Here is a 15,611-nt window from a genome sequence, read left to right as displayed (position 1 = left end):
GAAATACCCTAAAACCATTCTGAGTGACAACGGTACTGAATTCTGCAACGAGAGAATGATTGCTTTGTGCAGGAGGCACGGCATTGAAAGAAAATGTACAGCTCCTTACCGCCCCCAGCATAACGCTTTTTGCGAACGCAGAAATCAAACGCTAACCAATATGTGTATGAGCATGCTACAAGACAGCAATTTACCTATGTGTTACTGGGGGGAGAGCATAATGTGTGCTTCTCATGTATTAAATTTGTCTTGGTCGTCAGCTACAGGTATGATTCCTGCAGAGGCATGGTACGGCAAGAAACCTTCCTTAGAGCATGTCAGGATATTTGGGATTCCAGCGTACGTCCACATCCCAAAGGAGCTCAGGAGGAAAGGGAAAAACAAAGCTAAAAAATTGTTGTTTGTTGGCTATTCTAACAATCATCGAGCTTTCAGGTTTTGCCATGCTGGAGAGAAAAAGATAACGACTAGCGCATCGGCTAGCTTTCTTGAAAAATCTGTTGGCTGGCAACAAACGTCCTCAACTCTGATCATTCCGACAGTAGTGAAACAAGAGCCGCTACCCGTTCCTCGGAGGGGGAGGAGGAGCCCGTCGCTCAGCAACGGAGGCATCAAGGAAGAACCGTTAACTCCTACATCCCCAGGAGCTGGTGTTTCTCTGCAGCCTGAGATGGCAACACAACAGACAGTGTCTGATGAAGCTGTAGAACCAATTCTTCGGAGGTCCACTCGAGAAACGAGGCCACCAGATCGCTACAGCCCAGGACAGACATGCGCTGTGATTGCTGAACCCTCGAGTTATGAGAGTATACAGCATCTATCAACAGATGAGCAGGCTGGATGGCGCGCTGCAATGAAGTCTGAGCTAGAGTCCCTGCAAAGCCAGCACGTCTATGAAGAAACGACTCTACCTATCGGTCAGAGACTCATTGGGTGTAAATGGGTGTTTAAGCTGAAGGCTGGCATAGATGGTACTACTCAGTACAAGGCCAGACTTGTAGCCCAAGGTTTTTTACAGGGGGGGCAAGACTATGACGAAACCTTTGCGCCTACTCTAAAGGCTACATCACTGTATTGCGCTCTTACTATTGCAGCCAAACAGAAATGTTTAGTCAGGCATCTTGATGTGAAAACAGCCTACTTACATGCACCACTGAGGCACTGTATATATATGCAAAAACCACCAGGTGTCTCAGATGATGATGATAATGCTAATACTTGTTGGTTGCTTAAGAAATCCTTGTATGGATTAAAGCAGTCTGGATCGAATGGAACCAGCATTTGGTAGATAACCTTAAAATGTTGGGTTATAAGCAAGGCGTTGCAGATCCCTGTGTGTTCACGAAGGGAACAGGGGAGCAACGTTCTATCATATTAGTGTTTGTTGATGATCTGGCACTAATATGTAAATCTGCCAAAGTAATGAGTGATACTATTGATGCTCTAAAATCTAAATTTACTGTAAGAGATCTAGGAGAGATCAAGCAATATGTTGGATTGGAAATTGCAAAAGTAAATGATGGATACAGAGTATCACAGAGGGCAAAAATATCCCATTTGCTAAAACAGTTCAAGATGGAACAATGCAAAGGGGTACAAAATCCTATGCTACCATGTAATGAATCTGACTGTGAACAGAGTCCACTGTTCGATCAAGGAATATACCAATCCCTGATTGGAAGTCTGTCATATCTCGCAAATTGGTCCAGGCCGGACATAGCCATGGCCACTAATGTTTTGGCTAGAGCTGTTAAAGATCCTAGGCAAAAGCACTGGCTAGCAGCCAAGCATATATTAAGATACCTAAAGCAAACCATAGACTTAAGTTTATTCATAACACCTACTGGTGAACTTACTATGTACGCCTATGCAGATGCTAGTTTTGCAAATGATCCTAAAACTAGACAATCTACAACAGGAATGGCTATCTTTCTGGGTGGCACCCTAATTGGGTGGAGATCACTAAAGCAGAAACACGTGTCTCTGTCCACCTGCGAGGCAGAATACGCAGCATTAAGCGCAGTGTGTACTGAAATCATATGGTTCAAGCAACTGTTGTTAGATTTTGGTATATGTCATATGAATCCCATCATTGTGAGGGAAGACAATCAGGCAGCTATCCAGTTAGCAACCTCTCATGGAGTCAAGAGTAGATCTAAACATACAGATGTACGCTTTCATAATGTTAAGCAATGTTTAGAGGACAAACTGATAGTGCTGGAGTACTGTGAAACTAATGCTAATATCGCAGACTTGTTTACCAAGATTCAAACCCATGTAAAGCACAAGGAAAGTTGTATATCTTTGGGTCTTAGAAAATGAAACAGTAAAGTCATGCTGTATGAATGTTAAAATGACATGTTTTATGGTGACGAAATGTATAGTCCATGTCGTTACACAAGGGGAGGATGTTAGCATCAGGCACTTTAAGATAAAAACTGCTGATGCAACAGTATGTAACTCCAACTATACTAGCTAATGAGAGGCATGTGAAGCTAGTTAAGTGGGGTGTAACATGATTGGCCAGCTGCACCATAAGAACAAGGAACCTAACTCGTAGGTTTTGTTGGGTTGATGAGGAGGAAGGACGTGTTGGAGAAGTGGAGAGCTATTATTATCAGAGACTGTTACTCTGTCTGTTTGACTGATGATGGTAATGACCCTGGTATGTGTAGACTATTCTCTGGATTTGTGACTGTGTACTTCTGACCTGGATGAACTGAACTAACTGTGCTTTGACTATCTTGGACTGCCTTTAACTACTCTTTTGCTGTAACCCCAATACACCTGTTTCAACCGGCTTCCTGAAGTTGTGTCTTTGTAGACTTTTTACTAGAGGCTGCACTTATCGGCACACTCATACTGCAGAACTCCCACGCACTACTGACACAATTTGTTTGATTTCTTTTAAAAACAAAACTTTTAAAAAACAATCTAATTTAGTTAGGAACAATAATATCCACATAGAACTGTGCATGAAATTATGCTTTACTAAAGTTAGCAGCCAGTGAACAGGACTTTCCACTACTAAGTCTAGGCTGTGATTCTCAAAATCAAAAAGACCTCATCATCTGGGTTTTTAACTATAGTTTCCACTCATTAAGTGTTGGATTTGAAAATACTGGTAACAAGGAGTTTATACATTGACCATTTTTTCCTGTAGAGTCTAGCTTGGATTTGAATTACTGTTTCCATGGGTGGAAATCATTCCACCTGTAGAGTGAGAGTCCTCACCCCCACCCCCATTCTCTGTTCTGGCAGCCTGAGACAGGGCCGGATCGGGGGAGGGGGCAGAGGGGGGTGCTTGCCCTTTTGCAAATTGGGTATGGAATCTATTCTATTCTATGGGCCCATAAAGGGGCACCATTTTTTAATTTTGCCCCTCCCCCTCAAAAAACATGTAGATCCGGTCGTGGCCTGAGATGTTTCATGGAAATGTTACTCTGTCTGGAATGCAAGAAGCCTGGTCTCATATCCTGAAGCCTACTAACTGAATATACAGCCTACCACAAACTTTTCAGAGAAGGGCTTTCAGCTTCTCTTTTCTCCTGGAGCCCACTGAGTGCAGCAAAAAATTGTTACCGATGGGTCAGTAAACCTGCAGTAACAGCACAGGGGATAGAGGGGAGGATCTGTAGTGAGAGGAATCAGTTCTAAAATTGCCGAACTGACTCCATCTTGAGTACTAGTGATGTTGTTTCTGCAAGTCATGCTGAGTCATGCTGAGGCATGCAGCAGGTGCTACTTGTTACTGTTGTAAGGTGGGATGACCTCACCTGTGATTAGGCTTTGTGCTGACTCAAGAAGGCAATTGCATAATTGGTGTGTGTATTAAAGGAAAGCCAGTGAGCTTGCTCTTCCTGCCTGTAAGGATTGTGGGTACTGCATTACTTACTTTCCAGGTGGCAGCAAATACTGCTGGTGTGGATCTTTGCTACTGTGCTTGGATTATTCTCTGGGTAATACTGTTATCTACTGTGTTGTGAACTGATTACTGTGTATGACCCTGTCTTGGCAACGACTTTGAATACTGGATGCTGTCCTGGTAAATATATTCACTGTGCATAACTGTTTTGTCTCTTGTCTGATAATTCCTGTGTTCCCCATTCCTTTCCTTCAGCGGCCCCTTCAGAGAACTGCGTATAAATTCTCTGTCATGTAGTAAATGGGATGAACTGGCAGAAATGGCTATTCCCCCCCACTCCCATTTGCAGAGATACTGTTCTGTAGAAAGAACTGTGTGGTTGGATAAGGGCCATTATTGCATAGCCTCTACAAACAAACAGCACACTGATATAATTCAGCACAATGCCCCTTAACAGGCTAAAAGACTTATTGGTCAGTTATCTGATAGAGGAGCAGATGGAGTGGATTCCAAATATCGCTTCTCCCCCCCCTTCCAACCCCACCCTCTACAAATTGCCAGAACTGCAGATCTAAAAGTTTTTCACACGCATCTGGCTGCTGGATGGAAAAGAGGAATTACACATGAAGCGCTTAATTATAAATACAATTTTCCATCCAGGTAGAGATGCAAATGCAGAAGTCTCCTTTAGAAGCAGCCCTGTTGGAGCAGACCACTGGTCCGTCTAGACCAGCATCCTCTTTCATGCAGCGGACAAGCAGATGCGGCAGGAGAATCTTCAAGCAGGCCAGAGTAGCCAGAGCCTCCCCCCTGTTGTTGTTGCCTCTTAGCATTGGTACTCAGGTGGTTTCTGCCTCTCTGAACATGGAGATTCTATTTAATCATTGTATCTAATAACCACTGATGGCTCTTTGGTGCAAACAGTGCCCCTAAATGAGACTTAGACAGAGACATCAAAATCTTGGATTGGACTTTATTCTGATCTCTTTTCAAAACCCTCTGGTTATTTCCAAGTTAAATTGATGAAAATTACACCCACAATTAAGCCTCATCACAATCAAGTGGGGTGGGGGGGGGAGTGGCAATCCGTTGGGTAAGATTAGTGCCCAATCTTTCTTTCCTATTGCAAATTTAATCAAGACTGAGAGGGGGCAAAAATCCATCTCTTGATTTTAATCAAATCCTCTATAAGTTTTTTAAAAACCTGAGAGCATTATAAGCAGTTCAAATATGACCTAAAACAATCAGGCTTGGGATGTTTCACTTTGAGAGGAAAAATTAAATTTTCTCAAGATAATAAACTTCAAGTATATTTTTCTTTTAAAAGGGGGTTGGTATAAAGAGTGTTCTTTTTTAAATCAGCACATGAAATAGAACAAATAATGTTTGAATATGAAGGGGTCACTTCCAATGAAGGGGCCGCTCCTCTCCTGTGCTGTAGAGGTAACACTGGAACCCTCAATCATGTGGAAGGAGTCTACAACATAGCTCCTCCCCCTGCCAGTGCTTTAACAGCTTCCTGGTATGGAAGCAGTGAAACTGTGGACTTCTCCAATATGTTCTGGGGTTTGCAACATGAGGAGGAGACACACCACAGCGTATCTTTGGAAGGAGGTCCTCATCAAAGAGGGGGGGGGGATCCACTTTATTCAGATAGAAGCTCATAAAATGAGCATAAAAATGAATTTATCAAATCCTACACAACAGGAAAGATTCCAGCTGTAATCCTAAACACGCTCCTGGAGTAAGCCCACTAAATACAATGGACTTACTCCAAAGTGGATATGCTTAGGACTTCTCCTTATCATTTATTTATTTAAAGAATACACCTCCTCAGTTCACCAAAATCTGCTTGAGGCAGCTTTACACTGATATGAGTTGCCCACGCATTCATTTGTTGTGGGGGTGGAACATTTTGCTTTACAGATAACCCTGCATCTGCTTTGCATGCATAAGGTCCCACGTTCAATTCCTGGCATCTCCAGCTAAAAGCACCAGGCAGAAGGTGATGTGCAAGACAATAATGACACTGATAAACCAACAGTTTGACTCAGGAGTCCTGTGCAAACAACCCACCTGTGTACCAACTCTTTGCACAGGGAGGGAGAGTGGGCACCAACTAACCTGCCCCACCTCTGTGCAACCACAGAGTCACCTGCATGGCACAAACCCATGGAGGATGTGCCTGCACATATGCCCCCTCCCCATGATCAGTGACGTCGTTTTCTGAACACAGCTGCATGCATGGGAGAACTTCCTCTTCATGTTCACAACCTGCAGATAACTTGCAATCATGTGGAGATGGAGTGCTCATGCTGCCTGATCCCCTCGTCTGATGAAGTGTGCTTAAGAGAGCACACGAAAGCTTACGTTCTAAATAAAACTTGGTTGGGCTTAAAGGCGCCACTTGACTCTTGCTTTGTTGAACTGACTCAGACCAACACGGCTGCCCACTTGGATCTATGCTCATGCTGCCATTTGCACAGGGCTAGAATAAGGCAAGTTCATATGCCGCTGCGTGCTTGGAACATGCTGAGTTTTATGAAATTGTTCCGAGTACACCTTGGAGGTTTCGTCTCTATTACTTTTTTGAAAATCCCTCCTTTCCTCCAGGCAGCTCAGGGCGGCACACCAACAGCCCTCCTCTCCCCGAAGGATTCATCACAGCAACTTGCTAAGTAGCTTAAACAAAGCAGCTGGCCCAAGATCACACAGCAATCCTAAGCAGGCTTATTCAGAATGCTACTCAAGGCTATTCAGTGGGGGCTTACTCCCAGTAAAGTGTTCTTAGGATGGAACTGACAGAGAGTTTCATGACTGAGTCCTGATTTCCCCAGTCCTACTCTACCACTCTGGCCACTACTCCACACTGGACGCTTGGTGTTGAAAACAGGATGATATACACTTGGGCCTTGAAAGCAACCAAGAGGAGAAGGGAACTGAGGTGGGTGCCCAGGTGCTAGGCCCATGTACTGACAGAAAAGTTCACTGTTGCAGACTGGTGGTCACCTCTGCAGGGGTCTGTCTAAAGAACACACACGAAGCACAAACCTTGAGCAGAAAGCAATTGTTGATTCACTGCATGTGGAGATCAATCCATTGGTAATAACTGGGCAAAGGCTTTCAGCAACCTCTCAAATTCTATGCAACTTCACAGTCCCAAATATCAGTTTGTGGATGGTGAGCAGACACAGAATTATGACAGAGAGGTGAAAATAATATGGTCTGCAGCCCCCAGTCAAATCAATCTACACTTTTTATTTTTGCCTCCACAGTTGTTTTCTTGAAAAACATTGCCTGAAACAGCAGTCTAATTTCCCTCGGGAGCAAAAAGCTAGGAAGCTCTCTGACCAAGAGTGCAATCTTTCTTCCTCCTCAGGCACCCATAAACCCTTACCCGTAAATATCACCGTGTTGAGGCTGGATTTTCCCCACAGCTCCATGAAGTGCACCACGTCTCCAAACCGAAGGGAAGGGTGGCCTGTGAACACCACACAAGGCTGCTTGAAGTCATTGCTGAAGTCTCCATGGATGCTGGGGTAATGCTTCAACTTGTTTGTCTGGATGAGCTGGGTAAAAAAGACCGTTGTTCTTAATCAAAGATACTTGCTTCCATAAGTATTCAAAAGATATACTTTGCCAACACTACTGAAGTTGTATAACACAGCATATATTAAAAAGGGAAGCAAAACCAACCTCTTAAAACGTGCATTTAACAAATTTATTCCTTTTAAGTTTTCTGAACTTCTGTGCTATCCATATAATGTATTTTGGTAATGAACAGACTTTCCTAAAAATCACAGTAATTTAAACTGCCTTCTAATTATATATTAACTAGTCACTGGGGGGGAAAACCTACAATGCTAGGCAAAGTTGAAGGCAGTGGGAAAGAGGAAGACCCAACATGAGATGGACGGACTCAATCAAGGAAGCCGCAGCCCTCAGTTTGCAAGACCTCAGCAAGGCTGTTAATGAGAGGAAGATTTGGAGGTCATTAATTCACAGGGGTTGCCTTAAGTCAGAAGGGAACTTGATGACACTTAATCATCAAACACAGCCCAGTGCTCATCATTATGACAAGAAGGTGGAGCGGGGACTTGTACCTTGCCAAGGGCATGGCAGGGAGAGACAGTGCCTCATTGCATCGCCTTGTGGGGGTCCCTACCAATAGAAAATGGGGGTTGGTTTGTTTCTCACTGCTTTACCTTTCCCCTGTGGGTGAATAGTAGTTCCACTGCAATCTGTTTAAATTCATTGCACAAAACTGAATGAGCATTATTGAAAACAGCCACTCTCTTTTCATAGCTCGGCCCTTGTATTTGCATACACCTACCCTGAGTTTTATTGATGTGATGCGAGAGGAACCCTGGAGGGATGGGTGCACTTTCATGGCTAACTTCCAAAGGCACTGTTATTGCAGTAATCACCTCCTTCATCCTGATGATAGCCCTGTGAGGGACGCTACCAATTTCTCCATTTTACAGACAGGAAACTGAGGCTCATGGCACTTGCCTGACTACCTTGAATCTTCAAACTCCTATCTGCCTGGTCTAATTCAAATTTACTACGTTAGATTATTAGTCTTAACTGTCATGCCTGCCTTTCATTTTCTGGGGCTCAGCTATTTGGAATCAGTAAGAAAAGCCATGGAGCCCTCCCCCTTTCTACAAGACAGCTATTCATAATCCCCACTTTACTTCCTAGCGTGGAATCTAAATACACACTCACAATATGTTCTGCAAGTTAATAAGAGCTCATTCTTCCAAATTCTCCTGTAATTCAGCCTGGTGAAGATCTCCTTTTTGGAATAGCTCTTGACATTTATGCATTTCCTCCAGCAGCAAAAGCTGGCTGCTTTAAAAGGTAACACACTAGATGAGTAATATTTTGCAAAATGTGAAATCCAGCTTCTGGGGGTGGGGTAAGAGACAGAAATCTCAGCAGTGCTTGTGATCCTTACTAAAATCAATAGAAATGGCAAAACCCGTTTTCATGGACCTCAATAGAAGAAACAGGGTCAGTATAGTACCATAGCGTTCTCCCTCCAAAGCAGCCATTTTCACCAGGGGAAATGGAGATCAATTATCATCTGGAGATCAATTATAATAGTGGGAGATCTCCAGGTGCTGACTGAAAGCTGGAAACCGTATCTGCAAGACAAGGCTTTCTTCTCACATCCACCCCTGTGGGTGTGCACGGGAGTGCTATGTTGCACTTGAGTTGTGGGTTCTAATTCTGTCTCTCATGCTTATTCTGGACTTGCCCTTTAGGAGAGAGAGGATGCAGCTCTATGACAGAACCCATGCTTTGAGCACAAAAGGTCCCACTTTTAATCACTGCTGATAAAACAAATAAAAAAATCAGGTGTTGAGCACTGGGGAAAACCAATCTGTCTCAGATCCTGGAGATCTGCTGTCAATTAAAGTAAACAATATTGAGCTAACTGGACTAGTTATCTGATTTGGCACATCGCAGATTCATATGTTCCTTACATATGTCCCCTAGATCTTGAGATTCTTGATTCAAAGCTTGTAGACCCATTTGGCACACTGGACAATATTTGTGATTTCTTTCAATCTGTTACACCCTTTCAAGGATTTTTAAAAGACACACATTTTAATTATTTCAAGTAGGTAAGAAATTAAACTCATTTCCAAGCACCCAGAATCCTGAGAGCGCTAAGTGAAGCTGAATCCAGACTTTCAGGCAACATACCCACCCACAACCAACCATACCTTATATTTATAGAAAGATAAAAAAACAGCTTCAAGGACATCTCTCCCTGCAGAGGGAAGGTATTGACCAAAAACTCCAGGGACTAAAGATGGTTAAAAACTACTTCAAGCCTAAATTGCAATGTGAAAACAAAAGATGGCCTCCAATGGATTCCTCTCTCTTTAAAAGACAGAAGATGAGATTTAGAAGGTCAATAATCAAGCCTATAAAGTTGAATAGTTCTACTTAGTCTTTTGTTCAGTGAGGTCAGAATATACTACAATCCATTCTGTGTGGGCTCACACATCCTGAATTTCCAAGCCAGCTACGCCTCTGTTTGAAAATCAATTCAGAAACAGGTGCAACATGTGTGGCCTTTACCACCTTCATCAGCTCAGCCTGCGGTGGCCTAAAAAAGCACCTTGCTTTGGAATACTCTGTTCCATCAACTCACATGAGACTCATGTGAGTTGATGGAACAGAGTATTCCAAAGCAAGGTGCTTTTTTAGGCCACCGCATGGATGTATTGATTTAGATATACTAAAGTTTTAAAACCCCAAGTTTTAAAAATATTGGACTAGAAGTCTAGTTCAATGGACCCCCCAAGAAGGTGCTGCCACCCATTTCAATGAAGGGGGGGGGAAGAAACATTTAAAGGGATCATGGTCCCTTTAAATGCCTTCTCCAAGCTGCAAGATTGTAAAACTCCGTAAGGCGTTTAAAGTGCAATGTTAGTTTGAATAATGGCAGAGTATATTCTGCAAAGAAGAGCAAATGTAAAGTAAACGGGGTAATGTGTCCAGAATGAAGAACCCTGTGACTCTCAGATTAGCTTTAAAATGAGGCAAAATTCTAGTCCTCAAGCTTGCAAGCAAAAAAAGAGTTCAAACTGTATGGATAATTCAGCATGGTGTAATAGTTGTCGGACTAGGATCTGGGAAACTGAGGTTTGAATCACCATTCCATAATGGAAACTTGCTGGATGACCTTAAGCCAGTAAACATTCTCAGCCTAACCAACCTCACAGGGTTGTGAGGATAAAATGGAGGAGAGGGGAATGATGCAAGCTGCTTTGGATTCCCACTGGGGAAAAAGGCGGGATATAAATAAAGTAAAAAAATAAATAGGAAAACAGAGAAATTGAAGAGGATATTCACTTGCTTTTTGTCAGTCCTTTTCAAGTCCATTCAAGTTCCATTTACCTTACTGAGAGCCAGTTTGATGTAGTGGTTAAGTGTTCGAACCCTTATCTGGGAGAACCGGGTTTGATTCCCCACTCTTCCACTTAGAATAATAGAATTATAAAGCTGGAAGGGACACCCAGGGTCATCTAGTCCAACCCCCTGCATAATGCAGGAACTTCACAAATGCCTCCCTCTAAGTTCACAGGATCAGCATTGCTGTCAGATGGCCATCAAGCCTCTGTTTAAAAACCTCCAAGGAAGAAGAGCCCACCACCTCCTGAGGAAGCCTGCTCCCCGCCCCGGAACTTTATACTGCTTTGGAAGTGTTCTTTTAGGTATTATAATTCAATGTCTTTTCCCATATCCCTCACCTCAGCTGGTAAACTTAGCAGCTTCAAGCATTCCCTTGAGTGTGTTATAGCAGACAAAGTAGTGGACTAGAAGACTGTAGATTTATACCCCACCCTTTTCTCTGAATCAGAGTCTCAGAGCAGCTTACAATCTCTTTTCTTCTTCCCCTACAACAGACACTCTGTGAAGTGGGTGGGGCTGAGAGAACGCTCCCAGAAGCTGCCCTTTCAAGGACAACTCTGAAATGGCTATGGCTGGCCCAAGGCCATTCCAGCAGCTGCAAGTGGAGGAGTGGGGAATCAACCCAGTCCTCCCAGATAACACACTTAACCACTACACCAAACTGGCTCTCAAACTGACTAAGATTTGGGAAACCCAGGTTAAAATCCTCATTCTAGCAAAGCTTGCAAGGTGACTTTTGTTAATTGCGCTCTCTTAGCCTAACTTACCTCAGGGGATAAAATGAGGAAGGGAGAACACTGCATGCTACCCTGAGCTCCTTAGAGGGAGGATAAAAATGTTACTAGATAGATTGATTAACAATCAATATAAAAATTATTACTCATGTCAACTCATTTTTACAAAATACTCTAAGCAAGAAGAGAAGTCCCTGCCCTAAAAAGTTTACAGTCCAGACCTAGATGAATGGAAAGTACTACAAAGGAAATGGAGGAAGGAAAATAGTGGTGGTGAATATCTGCCAAAATATATACTTAACTTTCATTTCTGTGCAGATTTAGGAAGAATTTCAGCCTTGAGTCTGAGGAGGCCAAAGGAGTAGCACCTTTTACCGCAGGAGACCAAAAACATTGCTTATAAAAGCCAAGAGTAGATAATTTAAGTTCAGAATGCCCTTTAGGTTGCTGATATCACTAAACTAGGTTAAATGGATTTGCTCCAGCTGTTTAGTTTGATGTTGTTTTATCTGTACATTTAAATTTCCATTTAAAAAAACCCCAGTAATTTTGTGGTAATCATTTGATGCTATAAACCATGATGAGAACTCGATTTAAGACAGAGGTGGGGAAAAGTAAACAATCCTGTTTTCTAAAACTTAAATTCTTTCTGGCATGTTGAGCACATGACGGAAGCTTTTGATATTCTGTTCTAGGGGAAAACATAATGAGACAATGAATCAGGCCTTTGGTAGTATTCTCTTACCTCAGCATGAGGAAACGGTGGTTCAGGCAGGTATACTTTTGTCTGCTTGTTATGACATAGCCTTATAAAAACAATTGATGGAGTGGGAGAAGGGAAGAGATAAAAAGCACAAAACAAAGAGATAAAAAGCACAAAACTAGAATTACAGATGTGTATGATAACAACATTGCAGTTAACTGCTGCCACCTACTGTTTAGATATTCCAACCACACTGAGAAATTCTGTCAGTGGAAGTAATCTACCTTTACAGCACATTCTAGGGCCTGACTAAAGGTGTAGAGAAGAAAAGTTGAACAGGACCCATCACAGAGGCCTTTTCTCTTGTGCCCATTTGTGGAATTAACTCTCTGAATTTCTCCCTTTTGCCCAGCCCCTTCAGAATTTCACAGGTGCTTGGAGGCACCCTTGGCTCTTAAATGGATTTGATGTTTAGTGCTCTTACACTATGAGGGCACAAACTGCTACCAAAAATGGCAACCAAGTTTTGTATGGTCCCTCCCTCTTAATGTGTAAAAGACCTACACAAAAAGAAGAATCACAGATTTATACCCCGCCCTTCTCTCTGAATCAGAGACTCAGAGCAGCTTACAATCTCCTATGTCTTCCCCCCCCACAACAGACACCCTGTGAGGTGGGTGGGGCTGAGAGGGCTCTCACAGCAGCTGTCCTTTCAAGGACAACCTCTGCCAGAACTATAGTTAACCCAAGGCCATTCCAGCAGGTGCAAGTGGAGGAGTGGGGAATCAAACCCAGTCCTCCCAGATAAGAGTCCACACACTAAACCTCGACATCAAACTGGCTCTTGTCAGAGGTACACCCTCTTGCCTCCATGGCTGCCACTGATTTGGGCAGGGAAACAACATGGTGAGACCAATGGAATAGTATGAGGAGAGAACATAACGTGGAGCTGCTGTTTTCCGTGGCTGCCCTGCATTCAGCATTATAGCTAATTCTACCCTTAGTATTTGACAGATAGTTTCCAATATATTTGTTCTGATGATCTCACATTTTTCTATATTGTTGTAGTTGTACTAAAGTTCTGGCAGATGGAGAAATGCAGACTTCTTTTGTATACCTATTAATATTTCGGGGGGGGGGAGAGGAGAGATAGGAAAGAGAGAGACTTCAGACCAAACCCATGAGTTGATCAGGAGGGAGGGAGGGGAGGAAGGAAGGAACGAACTGTGGTTGCTCAAGATCTGTGGTGACTATCTTCTTGTGATGGAAAAGTATGCACAAACCTCTTATCTCTTTATAGAGGCCCATATGCACAGAGGCTCAACTTATGGAATACTACTCCTCAAGAAAGGTAAATGATCATGCAACTCAGTATTATACACAATATGAATTCCTCGCCTATCCACCCATTCCTTGCACTGCATTATATATAAGGTGAAGAGCGTGTCCATGCCTTCATCACCGCCACTGCCGGCTTGATAATGTTATGAACTGTGCAGGGCGGACATCATAAATGATTGAGGGGTCAAGTTCTGTCCCACAAGCCTTTCCCCCCCCCGACACTTCTCCTTGTAGCTGTGGATCACCACCAGTACCCCAGCCCTCCTATACAGGCCACTGATACTTGCCATTCAGCAAAGATCTGGGAAAATTCAAGAGAGCTGTTGGCGACAGGGGAGATGAAGTAGAAGGGGACGTTGGAGAGGCCCGCAGAGTCGATATACTGGTAGAGACATTCCAGAAGGTCATAGATCACTCCAGAGGGGTAGCAGGGAACCAGCACATTTCCCCCATTCCGAACTGTCATAGCTTAACAAAGATAAAGGGGACATAAATAATAAATAAAACATACTAAAGGACATAACAACTGTCTGAAGGGCATAAATACTATCAGTCCTTCTCTGATAGTGACCCATCCCACAAGATGTTCCAAGGAAACTCTCAAGAGGAGCACAGTGGAAATAACTCACTTCTGTGACTTTTCCCCACAGGTATACTGTCTCTGAACAAGGAGGTTCCAATTTCATATTTCATCAACCAGTTATGATGTAATGTGGAAGTAACTAAGAGCCATGTAAGCCTCTGTATTCATAGAACAATTGGAACAATAAATCCTATAGGTAATGCTTCCCATTTCTGCATGAGTTAACCATCAACCAGACCTGTAGGATGATCAAGTGTTTTTCTTTGCATTCTCTCTCTCCAGAAAGCTCATTATAAACTTAACATCCCAATTATAATTTCTGGTATTGTTATCCGTTTCAGCATGCAAAGCATTTCGCACACAATATTTTCTTGCAATCCTTACAACAGCCCTGTAAGGTTGGTCAGTGTTATTATACCCAAGGCCAAGAGAAAGGGTGGCTTGCTTACATCCCAATGAATCTGTAGCAGAGGTGAGATCTGAACCAAGCACCTCACAGCAGAGACACTGTTACACTAGCTTTGTAGCCGTATTCCCCTCTGCCATCTTTTCACGAACTACCTCCCACATTCCTGTACCCCTTTCTCCATAGAAGTCAGCATGGTGTCATACTCAGAATCCTGGACCAAGTGTTAGACGTGTAACTTACTTGAACCAGACCGTAGCTTAGAAATGCTTGACATGACTAACGCCATGATGTGTTCTAATGTGACCCCTGCTTTACTAACCATGAGAAATATAGCAAGCACCTTTCCTCAAAGCATTCTGTAACCGCAAGGAGAAAAATCTCACACCAGGCCTAGAGGCCATCTTTGGTCTTTGAAGTTAACATATCTAAGGTTCCTTTCCCCTGGGAAGGAGATAAGACTATGGGAAGCACCGACTGTCTCTGGGGGTGTGAAAAGGCTGTATTGTTTCCTGCTTTGAAATGTAGAAAAGGCTGGTTTCAGCCTTGAAGGGCATCAAACTCAATCTGCCTCCTAACTAGCATGTTTGTTCTCAAATAAATGGATTAATTTTGCAACATTATGATCCGTCTCTGTTTGAAGTTCCACGTCTTGACACCAAGGTGTGGGAGACCCAGGTTCATACTCTCATTCTCCTGTAAAGGTCACTAGATGGCCTTGGGTCAGTCACACACTCTCACCCTCACCTACCTCATTGGGTCCTTGTGGTCATTACAATGGAGAACTCTGCCTGCTGTCCTGAGCCACTTGGAAGGAATGGCAGGATTTCAAGGAATGGGCAAAATGTTCCAGTGCCCTAATAATTTTAGCTGTCCTTTCCTTACCTCCTTGGCATTTACTATGCAATTTTTACGATCACTGACCAGAACTTCACACTGAATTATAAATGAGAACACAGCACAGATTTTACATTCTGCTATTTTTACTGGCATGGCGATGTTTTTACTGCCATTTTCTTTCCTCCCAGTGAATCTGCCCTTTTCCA

The 15,611-nt window shown here is 43.1% G+C and overlaps 1 protein-coding gene across 1 annotated transcript in view; it reads right to left on the bottom strand.

Moving 5' to 3' along the window:
* The window catches only part of INTS9 (integrator complex subunit 9), a 107,331-nt gene that overhangs the window by 27,660 nt on the left and 64,060 nt on the right, over positions 1–15,611 (bottom strand). Inside the window, exons 10-12 of the mRNA XM_060250318.1 lie at positions 13,864–14,044; positions 12,278–12,338; positions 7,263–7,434 (exon numbers count right to left, since the gene is read on the bottom strand). Of these exons, the coding sequence (XP_060106301.1) occupies positions 7,263–7,434; positions 12,278–12,338; positions 13,864–14,044 (414 nt within the window). The remainder of the gene's footprint in view (positions 1–7,262; positions 7,435–12,277; positions 12,339–13,863; positions 14,045–15,611) is intronic.

This window comes from Heteronotia binoei, chromosome 1 (assembly GCF_032191835.1).
Source record: "Heteronotia binoei isolate CCM8104 ecotype False Entrance Well chromosome 1, APGP_CSIRO_Hbin_v1, whole genome shotgun sequence".
Lineage (NCBI taxonomy): Eukaryota > Metazoa > Chordata > Lepidosauria > Squamata > Gekkonidae > Heteronotia > Heteronotia binoei.
The sequence above is the reverse complement of the archived record's forward strand: the minus strand, read 5'-3'. Positions and strand labels throughout refer to the sequence as shown.